Raw genomic sequence first — 20,345 nt, 5'->3', positions numbered from 1 at the left:
GTCCTTTAGTAGTGGTTTCTTTGCAGAAATTCGACCATGAAGGCCTGATTCACGCAGTCTCCTCTGAACAGTTAATGTTGAGATGTCTTTTACTTGAACTCTGTGAAGCATTTATTTGGGCTGCAATGTCTGAGGCTGGTGACTCTAATGAACTTATCCTCTGCAGCAGAGATAACCCTGGGTCTTCCATTCCTGTGACGGTCCTCATGAGAGCCAGTTTCATGATAGCACTTGATGGCTTTTACGACTGCACTTGAAGAAACTTTCAAAGGTCTTGAAATGTTCCAGATTGACTGACCTTCATGTCTTAAAGTAATGATGGACTGTCGTTTCTCTTTGCTTATTTGAGCTGTTCTTGCCATAATATGGACTTGGTCTTTTACCAAATAGGGCCATCTTCTGTATACCAACCCTATCTTGTCACAACACAACTGATTGGCTCAAACTCATTGAGGAAAGAAATTCCACAAATTAACTTTTAAGAAGGCGCACCTGTTAAATGAAATGCATTCCAGATGACTACCTCATGGAGCTGGTTGAGAGAATGCCAAGAGTGTGCAAAGCTGTCATGAAGGCAAAGGGTGGCTATTTGAAGAATCTCAAACATATATTTTCATTTGTTTAACACTTTTTTTGGTTACTACATGATTCCATATGTGTTATTTCATAGTTTTGATGTCACTATTATTCTACAATGTAAAAAAAAAATACAAAAAATAAAGAGAACCCCTTGAATGAGTAGGTGTTCTAAAACTTTTGACAGGTAGTGTAAATCTCTCTTTTTTTTTAACAGGACAAATCTGAGGGGGCATGTGCCCCTGTGCCCCCTATGTTTTAACTGTGGCTGGTGTAACATGTCTGATTCGAATAACAGGCTGGTGTAACATGTCTGATTGGTTGTCATTGAATAACAGTGCATTTCCAGGGGTGTGATTGGTTGTCATTTAATAACAGTGCATCTCCAGGGGTGTGATTGGTTGTCATTTAATAACAGTGCATTTCCAGGGGTGTGATTGGTTGTCATTTAATAACAGTGCATCTCCAGGGGTGTGATTGGTTGTCATTTAATAACAGTGCATCTCCAGGGGTGTGATTGGTTGTCATTTAATAACAGTGCATTTCCAGGGGTGTGATTGGTTGTCATTTAATAACAGTGCATCTCCAGGGGTGTGATTGGTTGTCATTAAATAACAGTGCATCTCCAGGGGTGTGATTGGTTGTCATTGAATAACAGTGCATTTCCAGGGGTGTGATTGGTTGTCATTTAATAACAGTGCATTTCCAGGGGTGTGATTGGTTGTCATTTAATAACAGTGCATTTCCAGGGGTGTGGCTCTTTGCGTGTCTTCAGTGTGTATCTCCACAGGTGAGGGCAGCAGTCTTTAAAGGCCCTGACGACATCACACGACACCACACAGTAACAGTGGACCTCTCTGAGGCGGCTGCAGGCTGCGGCCAGGGAGCGCAGGGCGGAGTCCAGCTCTGGAGACGAGGTGGTCTGGAGTATGATTGTCTCCAGGGCGTGGCTGTAGCTCTGGGTGACCAGGTGTGTCTGCTGGACCAGGTCAGTAAATGTGAGGAGTTCCAGGTGCTGCAGAGGAACGCTGGGCTGCAATACGGAGCTGAAATGATCCATGGGAAGAGTGTGGTCCAATATCAGGCTTACCTGGAATATAATACACACATTACTACAACATATTAGACATTATAACAACAGACACATTAATACAACATATTAGACATAACAACAGACACATTAATACAACATATTAGACATTATAACAACAGACACATTAATACAACATATTAGACATTATAACAACAGACACATTAATACAACATATTAGACATTAAAACAACAGACACATTAATACAACATATTAGACATTAAAACAACAGACACATTAATACAACATAGTACACACATTAAAAGAACATAACAAACATACAATGCATTCAAAAGTATTCAGACCCCTTGACTTTTTCCACATTTTGTTACGTTACAGCCTTATTATAAAATTATAAAATTGTTTTTTTTCCTCTCATCAATCTACACACAATACCCCATAATGACGTCACAATACCCCATAATGACGTCACAATACCCCATAATGACATCACAATACCCCATAATGATAAAGCAAAAATAGGTTTTAGATATTTTTGCAAATGTATAAAAATAAAAAAAATATTAAATATCACATTTACATAAGTATTCAGACCCTTTACTCAGTACTTTGTTGAAGCACCTTTGGCAGTGATTACGGCATCGAGTCTTCTTAGGTAAGACGCTACAAGCTTGTCACACCTGTATTTGGGGAGTTTCTCCCATTCTTCTCTGCAGATCCTCTCAAGCTCTGTCAGGTTGGATGGGGAGCATCGCTGCACAGCTATTTTCAGGTCTCTCCAGAGATTATTGATTGGGTTCAAGTCCAGGCTCTGACTGGGCCACTCAAGGACATTCAGAGACTTGTCCCAAAGCCACTCCTGTGTTGTCTTGGCTGTGTGCTTAGGGTCGTTGTCCTGTTGGAAGGTGAACCTTCGCTCCAGTCTGAGGTCCTGAGACCTCTGGAGCAGGTTTTCATCAAGGATCTCTGTACTTTGCTCCGTTCATCTTTCCCTCGATCCTGACTAGTCTCTCAGTCCCTGCTGCTGAAAAACATCCCCACAGCATGATGCTGCCACCACCATGCTTCACCATAGGGATGGTGCCAGGTTTCCTCCAGACATGATGCTTGGCATTCAGGCCAAAGTGTTCAATATTGGTTTCATCAGACCAGAGAATCTTGGTTTCTCATGGTCTGAGAGTCTTTAAAGTCTTTTGGCAAACTCCAAGCGGGCTGTCATGTGCCTTTTACTGAGGAGTGGCTTCTGTCTGGCCACTCTACCATAAAGGCCCGATTGGTGGAGTGCTGCAGAGATGGTTAACCTTCTGGAAGGTTCTCCCATCCCCACATAGGAACTCTATCAGAGTGACCATCGGGTTCTTGGTCACCTCCCTGACCAAGGCCCTTCTCCCCTGATTGTTCAGTTTGGCCAGGCGGCCAGCTCTAGGAAGAGTCTTGGTGATTCCAAACTTCTTACATTTAAGAATGATGGAGGCCACTGTGTTCTTGAAAAAAAAAAAAAATAAATAAATAAATGTATGAAATGTATGCATTCACTACTGTAAGTCGCTCTGGATAAGAGCGTCTGCTAAATGACTAAAATGTAAATGTAAAAATGTTCTTGGGACCTTCAATGATGCAGATATGTTTTGCCTCGACACAATCCTGTCTCGGAGCTCTACAGACAATTCCCTCGACCTCATGGCTTGGTTTTTGCTCTGACATGCACTGTCACCTGTGTATTGGTATGTTATTAGGATCCTCATGAGCTGTTGCAAAAGCAGCAGCTACTCTTCCTGGGGTTCACACAAAACATGAAGCATAATACAGAATGACATAATACAGAACATCAATAGACAAGAACAGCTCAAGGACAGAACTAAATAAAACAATTTTAAAGGCACAAGTAGCCTACATACCAATACATACACACAAACTGTCTATGTCAAATAGGGGAGAGGTGTTGTGCTGAGAGGTGTTGCTTTATCTGTTTTTTTTAAACCAGGTTTGTTGTTTATTTGAGCAATATGAGATGGAAGGAAGTTCCATGCAATAAGGGCTCTATATAATACTGTACGCTTTCTTGAATTTGTTCTGGATTTGAGGACTGTGAAAAGACCCCTGGTGGCATGTCTGGTGGGATAAGTGTGTGTGTCAGAGCTGTGTGTAAGTTGACTATGCAAACAATTTGGGATTTTAAACACATTAATGTTTCTTATAAAAAGAAGAAGTGATGCAGTCAGTCTCTCCTCAACTCTTAGCCAAGAGAGACTGGCATGCATAGAATTAATATCAGCCCTCTGATTACAACGAAGAGCAAGACTTGCCGCTCTGTTCTGGGCCAGCTGAAGCTTAACTAGGTCTTTCCTTGCAGCACTGGACCACACGACTGGAAAATAATCAAGATTAGACAAAACTAGAGCCTGCAGGACTTGCTTTTTGGAGTGTGCAGAGCATCTCTTTATTACGGCCAGACCTCTCCCCATCTTTACAACCATTGAATCTATATGTTTTGACCATGACAGTTTACAATCTAAGGTAACACCAAGTATTTTAGCCTCCTCAACTTGTTCAACAGCCACACCATTCATTACCAGATTCAGCTGAGGTCTAGAACTTAGGGAATGATTTGTACCAAATGCAATGCTCTTAGTTTTAGAGATGTTCAGGACCAGTTTATTAATGGCCTCCCATTCCAAAACAGACTGCAACTCTTTGTTAAGGGTTTCAGCGACTTCATTAGCTGTGGTTGCCGATGCGTATATGGTTGAATCATCAGAATACATGGACACACATGCTTTGTTTAGTGCCAGATCATTGGTAAAAATAGAAAAGAGTAGAGGGCCTAGAGAGCTGCCCTGCGGTACACAAACTGTGGGACCTTATATAGACAGGTGTGTGCCTTTCCAAATCATGTCCAATCAATTGAATTTACCACAGGTGGACTCCAATCAAGTTGTAGAAACATCTGAAGGATGATCAATGGAAACAGGATGAACCTGAGCTCAATTTCGAGTGTCATAGCAAAGGGTCTGAATACTTATGTAAATAAGGTATTTCTGTTTTTTATTTTTAATACATTTGCAAACATTTCTAAAAACATGTTTTCTCTTTGTGATTATGGGGTATGGCTACACCATAACAAAATGTGGAAAAAGTCAAGGGTTCTGAATACTTTCTGAATGCACTGGGAAATGTATATATACTAAACAATCAAACTTAAACAATTCACACAATGAAATTCTGAAACAATGAATGTGCACAAATTGGCGGGTGAGAGAGCATTCTGGAGAGAGAAGTACATTGTGTATCTGGGCGCTTGGTCAATCCGACTTCTGCATTGGCCATTGGCCATGCGACATTTACAGTGACATGGCCTCAGCAGAAGTCAGGGTATTCATACTTCTTACGCTTCACGGGCCAGTACAGAGCTGTTGTCAAGGAAGTGAGTTTGTGTTTATACAGGATGTACAGCCCCTACCTACCTTCAACCAATCATGTCAATATGGAGTTTTTTTTTAACCTTTATTTAACGAGGCAAGTCCGTTAGGAACAACTTCTTATTTACAATAACGGCCTACCCAGGCCAAACCCGGACAACACCAATTATATATTACCCCAAAAATATAAAAAACTTTTTTCGCTTTGTTATTATTGGTGTAGATTGCTGAGTTTTTAAAAAACATTTTTACCCATTTTAAAATAAGGCTGTAAAAGTAACAAAATGTGGAAAAAGTCAAGGGGTCTGAATACTTTCCGAATGCACTGTAATACAACATAATACACATATTAATACAACAAATCAAATGTTATTTGTCACATGCGCCGAATACAACAGGTGTAGACCTTACAAAGATCTGCTTACTTACAAGCAATGTGTCACGTCCTGACCAGTATAAGGGGTTATTTGTTATTGTAGTTTGGTCAGGACGTGGCAGGGGGTGTTTGTTTTATGTGTTTCGGGGTTTGTTGGGCTATGTTCTATGTTAGTATATTTCTATGTTTATCTAGTATGTCTAGGTCTATGTGTAGTTTATTTGGGTTGACCTTCAATTGGAGGCAGCTGTTCCTCGTTGCCTCTAATTGAAGGTCCTATTTAGTAGGGGTGTTTTTTCATGGGTTTTTGTGGGTAGTTGTTCCATGTGTAGCTGTGTGCCTTACAGGACTGTTTTCTTGTCGTTATTTTTGTTTAAGTGTTTGTTTTGGTTTTCTTCTCAATAAAGAAGATGAGCATACACATTCCCGCTGCGCCTTGGTCCAATCCATATGACAACCGTGACATAACTTCCCACCACCAACGGACCAAGCAGCGGGCCTAGGAGGAGCAAGGATCCTGGGCCAGGGAGAGAAGGGAGCAGAGGACATCATGGACATGGGAGGAGGTAATGGCAGGGGACAAGACCCTGCAATGGAAACAGGTGGAGACAGCGAGGGAGGAACGGCGAAAGTACGAAGAGCGTGCCCAACGACGGAGAGGCACCCCCAATAAAAAAAATTGGGGGGGCACACAGGTAGTTTGGCTGGGCCAAGGGTGAGCCCAAAGCCAACTCCCCGTGCTTATTATGGGGAGCAACGGATCATGAGGGCACCTTTGTATGCGGAAGTGCGCACGATCTCGCCCATACGCACGCACAGTCCGGTGCGAGCGATCCCAGCCCCTCGCAAGTGCCGTGCTAGAGTGGGCATCCAGCCTGGAAGGAGGATGCCTGCACAGCACATCTGGCCACCAGTGCGCCTTCTAGGCCCAGGCTACCCTACGCCTGCTCTATGCACGGCAGCCATCAGGCCTCTGCACAGCCCAGTTCGCCCTGTGCCAGCACTCCGCTCGTGCAGGGCTACTGTTACTATCCAGCCAGGACGGGTTGTGCAGGTGGTGCGCTCCAGACCGCCGGTGCCTACTCATGACCCAGTGTATCCAGTTCCCGCTCCTCGCACTAGCCTTGGGGTGCGTGTCTCTGGCCAAGCTTCCTGCCATCCAGGACCTCTATACCAGGCGGTGTCAGAGGAAAGCCCTAAAAATGGTCAAAGACTCCAGCCACCCCTAGTCATAGACTGTTCTCTCTGCTACCTCACGGCAAGTGGTACCGGAGAGCCAAGTCTAGGTCCAAGAGGCTTCAAAACAGCTTCTATACCCAAGCCATAAGACTCCTGAACACCTAATCAAATGGGGACCCAGACTATTTGCATTGCCCCCCACCCCTCTTCTACGCTGCTGCTACTCTCTGTTTATTATCTATGCATAGTCACTTTAATAACTCTACCTACATATACATATTACCTCAATTACCTCGACACCTGTGCTCCAAACATTGACTCTGTACCGGTACCCCCTGTATATAGCCTCCACATTGACTCCGTACCCCCTGTATATAGCCTCCACATTGACTCTGTACCGTAATACCCTGTATATAGCCTCCACATTGACTCTGTACCGGTACCCCCTGTATATAGCCTCCACATTGACTCTGTACCGGTACCCCCTGTATATAGCCTCCACATTGACTCTGTACCGTAATACCCTGTATATAGCCTCCACATTGACTCTGTACCGTAATACCCTGTATATAGCCTCCACATTGACTCTGTACCGGTACCCCTGTATATAGCCTCCACATTGACTCTGTACCAGTACCCCCTGTATATAGCCTCCACATTGACTCTGTACCGGTACCCCCTGTATATAGCCTCCACATTGACTCTGTACCGGTACCCCCTGTATATAGCCTCCACATTGACTCTCTACCGGTACCCCCTGTATATAGCCTCCACATTGACTCTGAACCGGTACCCCCTGTATATAGCCTCCACATTGACTCTGTACCGGTACCCCCTGTATATAGCCTCCACATTGACTCTGTACCGTAATACCCTGTATATAGCCTCCACATTGACTCTGTACCGGTACCCCCTGTACAAAAATCTCTGAAACTGGAAACACTTATCTCCCTCACTAGCTTTAAGCACCAGCTATCAGAGCAGCTCCCAGATCACTGCACCTGTACATAGCCCATCTATAATTTAGCCCAAACTACTACCTCTTCCCCTACTGTATTTATTTATTTTATTTATTATTTTGCTCCTTTGCACCATATTATTTATATTTTAACTTTGAACTTTCTTCAAATTATAAATCTACCATTCCAGTGTTTTACATGCTATACTTTATTTACTTTGCCTCTATGGCCTTTTTTGCCTTTACCTCCCTTATCTCACCTCATTTGCTCACATTGTATATAGTCTTATTTTTGTCTACTGTATCATTGATTGTATGTTGTTTTACTCCATGTGTAACTCTGTGTTGTTGTATGTGTCGAACTGCTTTGCTTTATCTTGGCCAGGTCGCAATTGTAAATGAGAACTTGTTCTCAACTTGCCTACCTGGTTAAATAAAGGTGAAATAAAAAAATAATTAAATATAGCCTCCACATTGACTCTGTACCGTAATACCCTGTATATAGCCTCCACATTGTTATTTCCTGCTCCTCTTTAATTATTTGTTCTTCTCATCTCTTACTTTTTTTTATGGTATTTTCTTAAAACTGCATTGTTGGTTAAGGGCTTGTAAGTCAGCATTTCACTGTGAGGTCTACTACACCTGTTGTATTCAGCATTTCACTGTAAGGTCTACTACACCTGTTGTATTCAGCATTTCACTGTGAGGTCTACTACACCTGTTGTATTCAGCATTTCACTGTGAGGTCTACTACACCTGTTGTATTCAGCATTTCACTGTGAGGTCTACTACACCTGTTGTATTCAGCATTTCACTGTGAGGTCTACTTCACCTGTTGTATTCAGCATTTCACTGTGAGGTCTACTACACCTGTTGTATTCAGCATTTCACTGTGAGGTCTACTACACCTGTTGTATTCAGCATTTCACTGTGAGGTCTACTACACCTGTTGTATTCAGCATTTCACTGTAAGGTCTACACCTGTTGTATTAGGCGCATGTGACAAATAAAATTTGATTTGTCACACTACAATAATCATAGGAGTTGACAAGCCAGCACTAACAGATGTGAGACCAGGCTACTATTGCCCTGTACGTTACATGTTTATTTCCTAATAAATTAATGATTTAAATTATCGTTTGGAGTTTCCTCCTCAAGGCACCTTTAACTGACCTTTAACCCCGGGTGTCTGTGCTTCAGCCCAGCCCACACGTTGTCCTCCAGAGGGGGGATGTATTTGGCAAAGCGCTCGCAGTACAGCTCCATGGCCAGGAGGGGGCAGCGTTGAGGCAACAGCAGCTCATCCACCACCTTCTGGGACAGGCTGGAGAAGAAGAATGTAGCTACAATTAATTAACTTAGGATCAAGTGAGTGGCTGTGGTCTCTTTTTCATTTCTGATGTGATCGACTGTTGACTTCAAGCATCCTTCATTAAATTTACACATGAGGATAAGGCTACGTCCTAAAATGACCATTGTCAAAAGTAGTGCACTACATAGGGCTCTGGTCTAAAGTAGTGCACTGCATAGGGAATAGGGCTCTGGTCTAAAGTAGTGCACTACATAGGGAATAGAGCTCTGGTCTAAAGTAGTGCACTACATAGGGAATAGGGCTCTGGTCTAAAGTAGTGCACTGCATAGGGAATAGGGCTCTGGTCTAAAGTAGTGCACTACATAGGGAATAGAGCTCTGGTCTAAAGTAGTGCACTATATAGGGAATAGGGCTCTGGTCTAAAGTAGTGCACTATATAGGGAATAGGGCTCTGGTCTAAAGTAGTGCACTGCATAGGGAATAGGGCTCTGGTCTAAAGTAGTGCACTATATAGGGAATAGGGCTCTGGTCTAAAGTAGTGCACTACATAGGGAATAGGGCTCTGGTCTAAAGTAGTGCACTGCATAGGGAATAGGGCTCTGGTCTAAAGTAGTGCACTGCATAGGGAATAGGGCTCTGGTCTAAAGTAGTGCACTATATAGGGAATAGGGCTCTGGTCTATAGTAGTCCACTATATAGGGAATAGGGCTCTGGTCTATAGTAGTGCAGTATATAGGGAATAGGGCTCTGGTCTATAGTAGTAACACTATATAGGGAATAGGGCTCTGGTCTATAGTAGTACCACTATATAGGGAATAGGTCTCTGGTCTATAGTAGTACCACTATATAGGGAATAGGGCTCTGTTCAGAAGTAGTGGCACTATATAGGGAATAGGGCTCTGGTCTATAGTAGTGCACTATATAGGGAATAGGGCTCTGGTCTATAGTAGTACCACTATATAGGGAATAGGGCTCTGGTCTATAGTAGTACCACTATATAGGGAATAGGGCTCTGGTCTATAGTAGTGCACTATATAGGGAATAGGGCTCTGGTCTATAGTAGTACCACTATATAGGGAATAGGGCTCTGGTCTAAAGTAGTGCATTGCATAGGGAATAGGGCTCTGGTCTAAAGTAGTGCACTGCATAGGGAATAGGGCTCTGGTCTATAGTAGTACCACTATATAGGGAATAGGGCTCTGGTCTATAGTAGTGTACTATATAGGGAATAGGGCCCTGGTCTATAGTAGTACCACTATATAGGGAATAGGGCTCTGTTCTATAGTAGTACCACTATATAGGGAATAGGGTCCTGGTCTAAAGTAGTGCACTATATAGGGAATAGGGCTCTGGTCTATAGTAGTGCACTACATAGGGAATAGGGCTCTGGTCTAAAGTAGTGCACTGCATAGGGAATAGGGCTCTGGTCTAAAGTAGTGCACTATATAGGGAATAGGGCTCTGGTCTAAAGTAGTGCACTACATAGGGAATAGGGCTCTGGTCTAAAGTAGTGCACTGCATAGGGAATAGGGCTCTGGTCTAAAGTAGTGCACTGCATAGGGAATAGGGCTCTGGTCTATAGTAGTACCACTATATAGGGAATAGGGCTCTGATCTATAGTAGTGTACTATATAGGGAATAGGGCTCTGGTCTATAGTTGTACCACTATATAGGGAATAGGGCTCTGGTCTATAGTAGTGCACTATATAGGGAACAGGGCTCTGGTCTATAGTAGTACCACTATATAGGGAATAGGGCTCTGGTCTATAGTAGTACCACTATATAGGGAATAGGGCTCTGGTCTATAGTAGTACCACTATATAGGGAATAGGGCTCTGGTCTAAAGTAGTGCACTGCATAGGGAATAGGGCTCTGGTCTAAAGTAGTGCACTGCATAGGGAATAGGGCTCTGGTCTATAGTAGAGTACCACTATATAGGGAATAGGGCTCTGGTCTATAGTAGTGCACTATATAGGGAATAGGGCTCTGGTCTAAAGTAGTGGACTATATAGGGAATAGGGCCCTGGTCTATAGTAGTGCACTATATAGGGAATAGGGCCCTGGTCTATAGTAGTGCACTATATAGGGAATAGGGTCCTGGTCTATAGTAGTGCACTATATAGGGAATAGGGCTCTGGTCTAAAGTAGTGCACTGCATAGGGAATAGGGCTCTGGTCTAAAGTAGTGCACTATATAGGGAATAGGGCTCTGGTCTAAAGTAGTGCACTACATAGGGAATAGGGCTCTGGTCTAAAGTAGTGCACTGCATAGGGAATAGGGCTCTGGTCTAAAGTAGTGCACTGCATAGGGAATAGGGCTCTGGTCTAAAGTAGTGCACTACATAGGGAATAGCGCTCTGGTCTAAAGTAGTGCACTGCATAGGGAATAGGGCTCTGGTCTATAGTAGTGCACTACATAGGGAATAGGGTGCCATTTGGAATTGAGCACCGTGGTTCTCTCCATACCTGGTATAGAACAGCCCTAGTGTGTTGAGAAGTGGACACAGCCCCAGTACTTCCACCACAGCCTCTGGCTCCACTTTACACACCAGTGTCTGATTGTTGACCAATAGACTCCTCAAGTTGGGGCTCTGCCGGGCCAAGACCCTCACCAGGGATTGGCTGAGGGTGAAAGGCACGCCCCTCAGGTCCAAGTGGGAGAGGAAGGCTCCTCCCACGTGTTCCGGAGCTGTAGTAAGAGCGGCCTCCAGCCCTTCCTCCAGGTCGTGACCTATAGTTACATTTACATTAGTGTCATTTAGCATAGTGGTTCTAAACTCAGGTCCTCAAGTACTCCCAACAGTACTCATTCTTGTTGTAGCCCCAGACTACTGTAGCCGATGTGAAATGGCTAGCTAGTTATCTGGTTGTAGCCCCAGACCACTGTAGCCGATGTGAAATGGCTAGCTAGTTAGCTTGTTGTAGCCCCAGACTACTGTAGCCGATGTGAAATGGCTAGCTAGTTAGCTTGTTGTAGCCCCAGACTACTGTAGCCGATGTGAAATGGCTAGCTAGTTAGCGGTGTGCTAGTAGTGTTCAATCAGTGACGTCATTCGCTCGGAGACCTTGAAGTCGTTGATTTTCGTCTAGCGGTCTAAACCACTGCCTCGCTGCTGCATGGCTTCCGATGCGGCAGCATGGCTTCCGATGCGGCAGCATGGCTTCCAATGCAGCATGGCTTCCAATGCAGCATGGCTTCCAATGCAGCATGGCTTCCAAAATAGTTATCTTATAAAAATGTCTGTGTTCAGTTGCAGGAAACACCAGAGAAAACTCAGAAAGATAATAAAATCCATGTTTCGTATTGAATGAGATATGCCTCTCATCTATTTCTGCATGTGTCCGCATTGCATAGATACGACCAGTTCCTGCAAAGATGCTGGGAAATGCAAGATGTGCGGCAGCTAAGATGTGCGAGAAACCTCCTTGTGTGGTACAAATTTTGTATTTACTTTCTTTCTGATTTCTCTGTGGTGTTTGTAGAACCACCTGCAACTGGACACAGACATTTATAAAAAAAAAAAAAAAAAAAAACTATTGTCCAGAATCGAGAATGAAGTGAGTACTGCCAATACCAGGTTAGTTGAAGAATCTATGACTGCATTTTGGCAAACCTGTAACATCCAGTAATGGATACCAGAAATCTTTGGATATATCATTATCTGGTGTACAAACTGTAGCTACTCTCATGAAGAACGACAACTACTACTGAATTTGTGCAGTAGTGACTATGTAGAGACTTATAGTGAATGTCTAGTTTATGCATTACTCAAGTAGAGTTTTATAGTGTTCAGTAGGAAAACAGTAGTGTTTCTGTAGTAATCAGGTAGAGTTTTATAGTGTTCAGTAGGAAAACAGTAGTGTTTCCAGTAGTAATCAGGTAGTTTTATAGTGTTCAGTAGGAAAACAGTAGTGTTTCCAGTAGTAATCAGGTAGTTGTATAGTGTTCAGTAGGAAAACAGTAGTGTTTCCAGTAGTAATCAGGTAGTTTTATAGTGTTCAGTAGGAAAACAGTAGTGTTTCTGTAGTAATCAGGTAGAGTTTTATAGTGTTCAGTAGGAAAACAGTAGTGTTTCTGTAGTAATCAGGTAGTTTTATAGTGTTCAGTAGGAAAACAGTAGTGTTTCCAGTAGTAATCAGGTAGTTTTATAGTGTTCAGTAGGAAAACAGTAGTGTTTCCAGTAGTAATCAGGTAGTTTTATAGTGTTCAGTAGGAAAACAGTAGTGTTTCTGTAGTAATCAGGTAGTTTTATAGTGTTCAGTAGGAAAACAGTAGTGTTTCCAGTAGTAATCAGGTAGTTTTATAGTGTTCAGTAGGAAAACAGTAGTGTTTCTGTAGTAATCAGGTAGTTTTATAGTGTTCAGTAGGAAAACAGTAGTGTTTCCAGTAGAGTTGTATAGTGTTCAGTATGAAAACAGTAGTGTTTCCAGTAGTAATCAGGTAGTTTTATAGTGTTCAGTATGAAAACAATAGAGTTTCTGTAGTAATCAGGTAGAGAACAGGTAGTTTTATAGTGTTCAATATGAAAACAGTAGTGTTTCCAGTAGTAATCAGGTAGTTTTATAGTGTTCAGTAGGAAAACAGTAGTGTTTCTGTAGTAATCAGGTAGTTTTATAGTGTTCAGTAGGAAAACAGTAGTGTTTCCAGTAGTAATCAGGTAGTTTTATAGTGTTCAGTAGGAAAACAGTAGTGTTTCCAGTAGTAATCAGGTAGAGTTTTGTAGTGTATTTTTAAAATATATTTTGCTGAAGGCAGGGCCAATATATTTTCATTTCAGAGGTCCGATTTTCTCCACGTAACCCTTGTTCTAAATAACGTTCACTCCCTAACGGCTTCTAAGTGGTTGTCTCTTGTGCTTGTCTTCATTTTCTAAAAAAGGTTACGTGACGAAGAAATGTGGCTACAACAACGACAAAAAAATAGATAATCCGAAGATAGTTAAGTCAAAGCTGAATGAAGACAAGGCCTCAAATGTATTAACAAAAAAAAGTGTAACTGAGTTAATAAAAAAAAAATGCAATTATGTTTGTATAAGCGTATTATTCCTTGTTTGATGCTATGAACTACAGTTAGAAACTAGAGGAAATAACACGTTAACAGGTCTAATAGGGACACAGCAGTAATGTGTAGGCATTATGTAGGAATTGTGTAGGTTTTAAGTAGTAGACAGCCAAAAGCTCAGCAGTTACACAGTAGTAATAAGGGAGAATTATGTCGCGTTCACCAGTAGTGAAACATCCCAATGTATCACTCATTACTACTGAAATTACAACTGGTTTATTACACATCTCAATAACAAACCAGTAGGTTTTGTGTAGATCTTGTGTAGTAATGATTAGACGGTAGTATTTTTATATGAGGGTCCCCTGGTGCGAGCCCAGGATGGGCCTTGATGAGTTGAATCAGGTGAGTTAGTCTGAGGCTACGACAACAACGTGTGCTATCGGGACGTACTCGAGGACCGGAGTTCTTATCTAGAACGACTGAGGCTGCGATTAGACTGGCAGACCAATTCTTTTGGTCTTTTGTCCAATCACAGCAGATGTATTTCCCATTAGATCTGTTTCATTAGATTCGTTGTTGTTAACCTGTAGACCAGTGTTAGTTCAGTACCAGTGACTAGCTGGTTGTTGTTAACCTGTAGACCAGTGTTAGTTCAGTACCAGTGACTAGCTGGTTGTTGTTAACCTGTAGACCAGTGTTAGTTCAGTACCAGTGACTAGCTGGTTGTTGTTAACCTGTAGACCAGTGTTAGTTCAGTACCAGTGACTAGCTGGTTGTTGTTAACCTGTAGACCAGTGTTAGTTCAGTACCAGTGACTAGCTGGTTGTTGTTAACCTGTAGACCAGTGTTAGTTCAGTACCAGTGACTAGCTGGTTGTTGTTAACCTGTAGACCAGTGTTAGTTCAGTACCAGTGACTAGCTGGTTGTTGTTAACCTGTAGACCAGTGTTAGTTCAGTACCAGTGACTAGCTGGTTGTTGTTAACCTGTAGACCAGTGTTAGTTCAGTACCAGTGACTAGCTGGTTGTTGTTAACCTGTAGACCAGTGTTAGTTCAGTACCAGTGACTAGCTGGTTGTTGTTAACCTGTAGACCAGTGTTAGTTCAGTACCAGTGACTAGCTGGTTGTTGTTAACCTGTAGACCAGTGTTAGTTCAGTACCAGTGACTAGCTGGTTGTTGTTAACCTGTAGACCAGTGTTAGTTCAGTACCAGTGACTAGCTGGTTGTTGTTAACCTGTAGACCAGTGTTAGTTCAGTACCAGTGACTAGCTGGTTGTTGTTAACCTGTAGACCAGTGTTAGTTCAGTACCAGTGACTAGCTGGTTGTTGTTAACCTGTAGACCAGTGTTAGTTCAGTACCAGTGACTAGCTGGTTGTTGTTAACCTGTAGACCAGTGTTAGTTCAGTACCAGTGACTAGCTGGTTGTTGTTAACCTGTAGACCAGTGTTAGTTCAGTACCAGTGACTAGCTGGTTGTTGTTAACCTGTAGACCAGTGTTAGTTCAGTACCAGTGACTAGCTGGTTGTTGTTAACCTGTAGACCAGTGTTAGTTCAGTACCAGTGACTAGCTGGTTGTTGTTAACCTGTAGACCAGTGTTAGTTCAGTACCAGTGACTAGCTGGTTGTTGTTAACCTGTAGACCAGTGTTAGTTCAGTACCAGTGACTAGCTGGTTGTTGTTAACCTGTAGACCAGTGTTAGTTCAGTACCAGTGACTAGCTGGTTGTTGTTAACCTGTAGACCAGTGTTAGTTCAGTACCAGTGACTAGCTGGTTGTTGTTAACCTGTAGACCAGTGTTAGTTCAGTACCAGTGACTAGCTGGTTGTTGTTAACCTGTGTAGACCAGTGTTAGTTCAGTACCAGTGACTAGCTGGTTGTTGTTAACCTGTAGACCAGCGTTAGTTCAGTACCAGTGACTAGCTGGTTGTTGTTAACCTGTAGACCAGTACCAGTGACTAGTTGGTTGTTGTTTACCTGAGTAGAAGAGAGGGACGCCTCCAGAGCAGGACAGGGACAGGGTCTGCAGGGGACCACTGGTGGCCAGGCGGAGGACAGACAGGGCAGCGCTGCGATTGGCTGGATCGCTCAGCGAACTGACGGTGATCTTCAGGTGACGGACCAATGGCAGGAGAGAGGAGAAATGCTGCAGAGCAGGGTCCTCCTGTTCCCCGGTCTCACACCTGCAGACGGAGAGAGAACAGGTTACTATCAGACTCACCCCTGGGGGGGGGAGAGAGAGAGAGAGAGAGAGAGAGAGAGAGACTCACCCCTGGAGAGTTGGTAGTGGTGGTCCTCTCTTCTATAACAGACTACTGTTCTGGTCCTCTCTTCTAGAACATCAGACTACTGTTCTGGTCCTCTCTTCTATAACATCAGACTACTGTTCTGGTCCTCTCTTCTATAACATCAGACTACTGTTCTGGTCCTCTCTTCTATAACATTAGACTACTGTTCTGGTCCTCTCTTCTATAACATTAGACTACTGTTCTGGTCCTCTCATCTATAACATCAGACTACTGTTCTGGTCCTCTCATCTATAACATCAGACTACTGTTCAGGTCCTCTCTTCTATTAATTTTCCAACTCTCCATTTCGCAGCTTTTGTCTTATTGAATTAAACTGCCCTTTTTGCCTCATTGAATCAACGTGAACTTATTCTGCCCAAGTTACCAAAACCATTTGGCATTGGCGTGTATTTTGGCGTGTTACCGGCCCTGCGTGCAACGTCTGAGCAGCCGGTAAGGTACAACTCTGAATCTCTCACCTTATTTCAGTGTACCGCCACACTCGCGGGTGGCTCATGGACTGCGACCACCTCTTACACACTGCAGACGCGCTGTCCCGTTCCGTTACCGACAGGTAGGAAAATATATGGGCGAGGACCTCCTCGGGAAACTCCATTCCGCTGTCGACTAACCACAAATAGTACAGGAGACTATTAACAGAACAACAGTTAACATGTATATGTATTCCTTCTGTAATAAGAACTGACCCAATCCCTTGTGTGTGTGATCGGTAAACACGAAACGAGAGAACTTTTTATAAACGGAGTCCGAACTAGTTGAACTTATCCAATACGAAAACGTTTCAACAATTCCCCTTTCCCTGGTCGTCACTAGATACCACAGCAGCCACAAAGTCAAAAAAAAAATCATTTTCCTAAAAATGTATATAATTAAAATCTGGTTTTGTACCTAACCACACCGCAAAACTTAAATGAAGACAAAAAGGTAAATGTTTGTTTTCATTAATAGTTATGATTTGGCCCATTTTGACTTTGTGGCTGTGCGATCTAGTGGAAACCCGGTGCCGGAACACGTCACTTCCGGGTTGAACTTCCAGAAGCAAAACCCCCGTTTGCGGTGGTGCAAAGTACTTAAGTGAAAATACTATTTAAGTCGTATCTGTACTTTACTATTTAGATTGAGAACTTTTGCTTCACTACATTCCTAAAGAAAATGTACTTTTTACTCCACACATTTTCCCTGACACCCAAAAGTACTCGTTACATTTTGAATGCTTAGCAGGACAGGAAAATGTTCTAATTCACACACTAAACAGAGAACATCCCTGGTACCCTGGGCAAGCCATTTAGCCATGACTTCATTTCAAAGACAATAGCAAAGAATTTCTCTCATCTCAAATTCGGCCTGTCACCTTCCAGCTAACCACAGCCAGCCAGAGGCTTCAACATGTTTTTGTTGTTTCTATAAATACTTTACATTTGTTGGGATTTTAATTAGATTTAATTTATTAGCCAATTTAAAAACAATACAACCACACGTTGATATAATCAATTTACAATCATTGCCGATGACACAAAAATTGATAGATGTTGACCTAATAATTTACAGTTTAAGTAAATTAATGATATATTGATTATGCCCCAAAATAGCCTACATTTTACCATTGCAACGGAGAACGATTTAATATAAACTACTGTATATTTGGGGCAATACAAACGGTTCCTCCCTAGTAATAAATTACGCTCCCCTTAACCGCTTGAAGAAAATAGTTGATCCCAGCGGCCAGTAGGTGGCGACACCTCTAACCACCACAGAAGAAGCGGGACAGACTGAACAGGAAGTTCTTCTTAGCTAACATCCTTCCTGGTCGTCACTAGTTACCACAGCCAAATCTCACCTATTTCTAAAATGATTTCTTCTTATTTGTTCTTCACTGACTTGGCTAGTTAAATAAATAAAATAAACCTGAGCCTACAAGTGACTAGAGAAGGCCAGCCAACCCTGGTATATAAAGCGCAGTGGTACGTAATGGTTTTACACTTTAAAATACATCTCAAAGTGCCATGGTAAAGGGTGTCAATTGATCTCAAACACTGAGTGGAAGCATTCATATATAAAATATCCCCATAGTCTAGTAAAGGCATAAATGTAGCTGATACTAGCCTCCTTCTGGCTTCAAAAGAAAAACAGGCCTTATTCCTAAAATAAAATCCCAACTTCAGCTCCAATTGTTTTATAAATTGTTGAATATGCATTTTAAAAAGAGAGGCCGTCATCAATTAAAATTCCAAGATATTAATATGAGGTTACAGCATCAATCTCCTTGCCCTGACAGGAGGTAATAGGTAAACGGTTCAGAGGTCAGTATTGAGAATAAGCTTCAATTGACACATGGTATGTTGAACAGTATAAAAATCAGTTTGCAAGTTCTGGAAAGCTTTTGTGAGACGAGGCACAACAATAAATAACAGTATCATCAGCATAAAAGTGAAGTTGCGCATTTTGCACATTTTTGTCAAAATGATTTATGTAAATAGTGAGAGGGTACCAAGTACAGAGCCCTGGGGCACATCATTACAGACAGACAATTAACAGACAATTTAACAGCCCATCAAATTGTGTGCACTGAGTTCTATCAGACAGATAGTTAGCAAACCATGCAACTACATGCTCCGAAAGACCTACACTCGACAATCTCTGCCTCAGTATAGCATGATCAACTGTATCAAAAGCCTTAGAGAGATCAATAAAAAGTGAGAGACAGTGCTGTTTTTTGTCAAGGGCTTCAGTGATATTATAAAACCTTCATGGCTGCTGTAATTGTGCTGTGCCTCTTCCTGAAGCCCGATTGGTACATTGATATAATAGAGTTAGTATATAAAAACTATTTTAGCTGGTCACTCACAAGGGTTTCAAGTATTTTCACCAGGGGTGACAGCTTTGAGATTGGCCTATAGTTATTAATAAGAGTTGGATCTCCCCTTTTCAAAAGTGTTAGGTCAAATACTGATTTCCAGATCTTTGGAATTTCATTAGATTCCAGGGTTAGATTGAACAGATATGTAAGTGGTTCAGCTATGAAATCCACTGCCAGTTTTAAAAAGCAGGGATCCAGAAGATCAGGACCTGCAGGCTTTCTCTGATCTAAGGATTTCAGGGCTTTTATGTACCTCCTGCACTGAGAATGGCAAAAAGCTAAAAGTTTGACCAGCTCTCACTGGTTCAGCCAACACAGGGTTGTACAGAGACAGAGGACACGGAATCAAACAGCCTTATGAATCTACCAATAAACCTCAGAGAAGAGAATGGAAGTGAAGTTCGAATTAAGAGGTGCATTGAGTACATTTGGTGAAGAAGAATGTTCTGAGTGGACAACAGTAAGTATCGAAAAGTGGAACTAAAATGAAATTGTCTGAAATTGGAGTGGAGGATACGTGTATGAATGAATCCCTTCTTGTTGGGATGTGTTTGTTGAGTAAGGATGCATATGCAGGAAATCTCTTGGAGGTGTCGAAAATTGTATAGTACGCACTTGGAAAAGGAGTCTGTCAGAGTGACCAGGAGTGGTCTCTATTTTTGATTCATTGTATTTCTGAAGAACAGAGGAAGATTGCAGTGAGCCTCAAAAGAATCCGGACAACAGAATTGTTGTGTTTTGAACTTCGGAGTTGAGACGGGTGTCAAAGGAGTCACCTCAGGGGTGACGACGGATGCTCAGGTTGAAACCCTGAAGAGAATTCCCGGTGTAGTGGTGCTCGGCGTCTGACCCGCTGGGTGACTGAAGGAAAATTAGAGTCTTGTCGGTCCTGTTGGTTTCTGATAAAGAGCAAATACCTGCACATGTGAAGCTTGGTTATGTAAGATACTCTTTAAGAGTTTATGTCCCAAAACCACTGCAGTGTAAGAACTGTAAAGGATTTGGCCATGTTTCACAGACAGACAGACGGAGTATATTGAAGAACGGTGTGTAGAAGGACGACGGTGTTGCAATTTGTGGTTGGGATCATGATCCCAGAGTTCCTGGAGTGCCCTGTAAGGGTGAAGGAGATTGAGGTGGCAAAAGTTAGAGCGACCACCCGATTGCTCAATGCTAACTGGGAAGTCCTTGTGACACGTTGAAATTCTACAGTACGTTACCATTTTCAAATAATATCCCAATGATCATTTAATATATTTCACTGTTCCGTTTCAATCAAATAAAATGGAGATTTAACAAACATTG

The 20,345-nt window shown here is 42.4% G+C and overlaps 1 protein-coding gene across 3 annotated transcripts; it reads right to left on the bottom strand.

Moving 5' to 3' along the window:
* Positions 1-928: 928 nt before the first annotated feature.
* On the bottom strand, positions 929-17,192 carry fbxl8 (F-box and leucine-rich repeat protein 8). Of its 3 annotated transcripts, none has more exons than XM_014143560.2 (6): positions 16,870-17,192; positions 16,642-16,789; positions 15,852-16,057; positions 11,338-11,602; positions 8,734-8,884; positions 929-1,666 (listed from the first exon to the last, which is right to left on the bottom strand). In XM_014143560.2, exons 1-6 carry the CDS (start codon positions 17,030-17,032, stop codon positions 1,301-1,303), a joined length of 1,299 nt encoding a protein of 432 aa, XP_013999035.2. In that variant the 5' UTR covers positions 17,033-17,192; the 3' UTR covers positions 929-1,300. The 3 variants fall into 3 exon arrangements, with proteins under 3 accessions (XP_013999035.2, XP_013999037.1, XP_013999038.2); XM_014143563.2 differs by having other exon boundaries at positions 1,478-1,666; positions 8,723-8,884; XM_014143562.2 differs by having other exon boundaries at positions 16,642-17,192.
* Positions 17,193-20,345: the final 3,153 nt, after the last annotated feature.

Source organism: Salmo salar, chromosome ssa15 (assembly GCF_905237065.1).
Source record: "Salmo salar chromosome ssa15, Ssal_v3.1, whole genome shotgun sequence".
Taxonomy (NCBI): domain Eukaryota; kingdom Metazoa; phylum Chordata; class Actinopteri; order Salmoniformes; family Salmonidae; genus Salmo; species Salmo salar.
Note: the sequence above shows the minus strand (reverse complement) of the source record. Positions and strands in the feature narration are given on the sequence as shown.